Genomic DNA, 5,485 nt, shown 5'->3' with positions numbered 1-5,485 from the left:
TTGATCTGATGGATCAAACCCATTTTGCCAATTCTATGGGGAAGTATTAGATGATTCAAGATTTTATCCGTCTGGTTTAAGTTTTTGAATTTTGAGATCCTATTTTTAATTGTATATTTTGTATTAATTATACATTTATTTTATTTTTAATTTTATTTAATATGACCGTTTGAATTCAAATTATTCTGAGTTAGTTTAGTAAATTCGTAATTGTATCATTGTCGATTTGAAAAACCTATTTATATTGAGAAAGTCATATTGTTATGGTCTTTTAGCAAAAAAAAAAAAAAAATTCCTATTTAATTTATTTTTGAAACAATTATCCAAAAGCAAAAATCCCGCACTACAAACATACGAGACTGTTGGGAATGAAACGAGGGAGCCCAAAACCCTTTGCAAAAGGTACATCCACTAATGGCCAAATGATAAATCACAATAAGTGGGCCGACACCACATCTCAACCCAAAACCTTAAGGCTGTAGGTTTATGGGTCTTTCACACTTATATGATCATCACTTGGTCTGTGTCTAGTCTATGTGGTACTTCTTTACAACTCATACTTGATTATTTCCAACATCCTCCCTCAAGTGTGAGGCCCAATATCATTCTTACCCTAAGGGCAACTTCTGCAAAAGTCTTTTTTTTTCTCTTTCAAATATTAGGGTCACACTACCCTTCTGCAGAGGCCTTCCAAACACTTGGCCCAGATCGTTGGCTTTGATACCACTGTTGGGAATGGAACGAGGGAGCCCAAAACCCTTTGCAAGGGGTACATCCACTAATGGGCCAAATGATAAACCACTATAAGTGGGTCGACACCACATCTCAACCCAAAACTATAAGGTTGTAGGTTTATGGGTCTTTCACACTTATATGGTCATCACTTGGTCTATGTCTAGTCTATGTGGTACTTCTTTACAACTCATACTTGATTATTTCCAACAGAGACTAGGGATGTGTTTGAATGTGTTTTAAAAACTGTCTTGAGGATAAATTTTAAAAACTGATTTTAAGAGTAAAAAAGCAATAAAACTTTTTTGAATATAGTTAGTTTTAAAGTTATAAAAAAGGGTTAGTTATTTAAATGTCATTAATGAATCCTCGTATTGGGTGGTTTTTTTTAATTTAAAATTTAAATTTTCTGTGTCTGTATCTCTCTAAAAATGACATAACTTTCTGTCATTTAAAATGACAAACACTTTTCCCTTTACAAAAATGTCATTAATGAATCCTCGTATTTACTAGATTGCTACCGCAAAATAATTTCAAAATAAATTTAATTAAAAAAATGTCATTAATGAATCCCCATATTTACAGAAATGCCACTGCAAAAACAAGAAAACGAGAAAACAGCTTTGGAAAAGATCCTGTTGTTTTGCTTTTTCAGTTTTTAAAACAAAAAAGCAGATACTATTTTTAAAACAAATAGCATGGAAACACTCTTTCCAAACAAGATTTTTTATTTTATTGTTTTTAAAATTTAAAAACTGTTCTGACAGAAATCAATCAGAGCCTAGTAGTCTGGATTGTGCTTTTTTTTTTCTATACATATAAATCTAAATTCATAAAGGTTTAACAAAAGTACTAAGTGGAATGTATTGGATTGAGATTTCAAAGAATTTTAATGGATTATTTTTGGACAAAAAAATCCATTGTTATTCAATTAGGATTTTAATGGATGGAAAAAAAGTCACGTGGTATTCGATTAGGATTTTAAAAGATTATTTTAGAGTCCGTCCAAATCTGTTGGCGAATAATCAAGATTTTAAACAATGGAAAAATAATCTTGTGGTATTCAAAAATCTAACGATTTTAATGGATTTTCTATTGATGTGGATTTCGTGAGACTTTATAGTAAGAACTATAAATAGGATGCTTCTCTCACAATCTCACCATAACTCCTAGGATTTCTTGAGATTTCTTTATTCCCAATGTTTTCTTTTTCCTTTGGTAGGTTGACCTGCTTGAAATCGAGTTCCTCTACGAGAGCTTCCTCAAAACTCAAAAATAGCAATTTTTGAGCGATTTTCATTACAAAACAACTCAGAAACAACAAACCAATGAGATTTTAATACAATATATCTCAAAAACAGCATATTTTTTAGCCAATTTTGAGAAATTTTTGAAATTTAAAAATTGATTTTTCACGCTATGAGTCGCGATTTTTTTTGGCACAAAAAGGTGTGATTCAACATAATCTCAAACCAATTTTTGTTTTACGTCAATGAAACAATATCAACTTAAAGAAAGACTGAAACTTTCATAATATGAACACTATATTTCGAAACAATATATTCATGAACGAAATTCCTTCACTATAGAAAACGTCAATAGATAACTAAAAACTTATTTTGCAAAAGCCCCAAAGCCATTTAAGGTTTCAATGTATTGATTGAAAATAATTTCAGAAATTTTCTAAACTTTCATATAATAAAACCCAGAAATTTAGATTTGAAATTTTCTTAGAATATTCAATGAAATTATGCATATAATATATGGTTAAAAAACTCTCATCACGTAGAACAAAACCACAAGGTTTTTAAGATCAATTGCAAAAAATTCCTAACGAAAGTTTATCATGGACTTTAGGTTCTATATGAAAATTTAGAATTATTTTAATAATTAAAAAAAATTTGGTGTTATATTCATATATACATAGCTTTGATACCAAATGAAGAAGATAATTTTTAACCCATTAGCAGGAACAAGAAAATGTTAACGCGTGGAGGACTAGTATAGCTTAGTAATTTTGAATGTTTGTTAAAAATTATATTATGTTTTACTAACTGAGAAAATTATATTAGGTTTTACTTTTTTTATTAATTTCATTGCATTTCATTGTTACTTTTTTTTATTGACTCTTGTAATTTTGAATGTTTCTTAAAAATTCATATGATTTTTAAAATCATATAAATCCATACTGTCCTTTCAAATCTTATAAATTCTATTAAAATCCTTTAAAATTCAATCTTATGAAATCTTGATTGTAAAAAAAATCTTTTAAAAATATTTCTAGAGTCCCTCCAATTTTAAATAATCTTTTAAAATCTATGAGATTTTTTATCTCAAGTCTTTTACAATCTTAATCCAATACATAAGGCATTTCTTTATGCTCATACATCTGAAAGTAAATCACTGGCCCAATAGCTAAGTAACTTAACTTAGATAGGAGTATTAGTCTAGAACAACAAAGTTTCAATGCTAGACCTTTTTGGCATCTTGCACACTGGGCAAGCATCCAGTATTGCATCACAAGTTTTGCATGAACAAAGGTGCCTGCACGGGAGGAACACAATACAAGATCTCCCAGAATGACAGCTTTTACAAAGCATCACCTCAGGTTCAAAGTTGGCTACCCCACCACACTCTACCTGTTTTCCTCCTTTTCCTTCATCTTCTAATCTCTTGTTTTCTCTCCCTTCATCACAGAAGGACTCTGCTTCATTCGCCACCACTTTACTGGAAGCTTTGATCTCCTCCAAAGTTTTATACAGAAATGATACCATCTCTTTCTTTTCTTGAGCCGCCATCTGCAAAGCTTGTTTTTCTGTTTCTAATCTTTTCAAAAAATCTTCCAATTCAACCCTTTTCTGTGTAGCTTTTGCAATTTCTTCTTCTTTATCCCTCATGATGTCAAGTGAACGAGCTTCCATTATTTTCAGTAAAACTGCCACTTGTTGTTTTCCTTGCTCTTGTAGCATAAATCTCAATCTCTCATCCTGTCAGTGATAACCAGAATGGATAATCACAAATTTGTTGACACAGAATATTATTACAAACAGAACCAAATGCATATAAACCCTTACCTGAAACTTGATGTACTCGTTAATTTCTTCACGGTCCTTCTCAAGTTGAACAGCAAAGTTTGGAGAATTTGAAACTTCTGAATTATAAACAACAAGATTGGGATCAACATGTCCTAAACGCTGTTCTAATTGGTGCTGATGTTGATGTTTCTGTTGGAAATAAAGACTATACTCAATGAGCCCATCACCATAATCACCATTGTTGCTAGATGAGCCAACATTAATCTGGTACGATTGAATGGCCATACTTGGTAAGATCAAAGCCTGAACCTTTTCCTCGAATCTCCTTCAACTTATGCAACACATGCTCAAATGAATGGATAATTGTATGTGGGAGTAGTGTTGGTGGATGTGCAAATATATATGCGCAAATAAAAACTGCTTGAACAAAAAGTTTGCGATCCCAATAAAGTAACAGTTTAATTTTATAAATTTTATCAACATAAATCTCACATTGATGAGAATCAAATAATATATAAATTTTGATTGAGCAAAAAGAGTAACTGAAGAACTTGAAAGGAAAACCGAAGAGGAGCCTATAAAGTGTAGGATTTTGTGGGACGAGGTAAGCAAAAAAAGATACCACATGCAGATTTTGGGACTAAATAATCGGGTCAGATATTTCAGATGCGTTTGTTCGGCTTTGAATAAATGGAGTCGGTTTTTATTGAAAATAGAAAGTAAATGGATTCACATCATGATTTATTCATTTTTATTTTTCAAATTTTCAGATTGCCAAACTCTGTTCACGAAATCTTAGCTGTCTCTTCTGTCATTTGTTATTTTGTTAATAAAATCTTGGGATATTTTAAATACGAAATGTTTCTTGCATGAAAATAATTTTCATATACTAGCAGGGACATTGATTTGTGTGAAAAAAATAACGAGAGAGAAAGATATGAGAAAATCAAAAATGATTTCCTTTTTTTACAAATTTGTGAGAGTTTAAATCTTGTGTAACTAACAATTCATTTTAGATTTCCAAACATTGTCAACAAAAGTTATTGTGGTTTTCAGTTAATTGATATAAAGTTCAAAGGGAAAAATATCTATCCTTTTAAAGGATATAAGCTTATATCATTTTAGATTCTAACCGTTGATTTCCGTCCATCAACGGTTATAATCTATTGGGTCAAACTTAATGGGTCAAATTTATTATTAATTAATTAATAATATTGATCCAATAAATTATGACCGTTGATAGAAGAAAATCAACGGTTAGGATCTAAAATAATATAAGCTTATATCCTTTAAAATGCAGATGTTATTCCCATGTATATATATGTAACACCCATTACCGGACCAGTGTGTTTTCATGAAATATGATATTAAGCGCAGTTACAATCACATTAGTTATTTGAAATTACGGAAAACAAATTTCTTTTTAATACCATTGGTACCTTTCAAATAACGGTGATCATAACTCAAGACTTATTGCGGAATTATGAAAGACATAACTTAATACCATGCAACTTACATTTAAAGATGCCAATTGGTTCCCATAAACCAACAAGGCGGAAAACTTATCTTGTTTAAGTTCAATACCAGTTATTCACAATTTTCTTATTACCCAATTACTTTAAAACTTCTCTTTTGCTTCTGATCTCCTAATATGTCATAGCTCTCCTCATTAGCTACGCGTGGTTTTAAACCGCGCTCAATTTGGAGCTCTGTAGCTC

At 30.8% G+C, this 5,485-nt stretch overlaps 1 protein-coding gene across 1 annotated transcript; it reads right to left on the bottom strand.

Annotated features, from left to right (window-relative positions):
- Positions 1-3,179: 3,179 nt before the first annotated feature.
- Positions 3,180-4,052, bottom strand: LOC133290146 (probable BOI-related E3 ubiquitin-protein ligase 3). The gene is made up of 2 exons (XM_061488200.1): positions 3,807-4,052; positions 3,180-3,719 (listed from the first exon to the last, which is right to left on the bottom strand). Exons 1-2 carry the CDS (start codon positions 4,050-4,052, stop codon positions 3,180-3,182), a joined length of 786 nt encoding a protein of 261 aa, XP_061344184.1.
- Positions 4,053-5,485: the final 1,433 nt, after the last annotated feature.

This window comes from Gastrolobium bilobum, unplaced genomic scaffold (assembly GCF_033153095.1).
Source record: "Gastrolobium bilobum isolate Gb01-03AN ecotype WA unplaced genomic scaffold, APGP_CSIRO_Gbil_v1 utg44137, whole genome shotgun sequence".
Taxonomy (NCBI): Eukaryota; Viridiplantae; Streptophyta; class Magnoliopsida; order Fabales; family Fabaceae; genus Gastrolobium; species Gastrolobium bilobum.
This window is presented reverse-complemented; position numbering and strand designations above follow the sequence as displayed.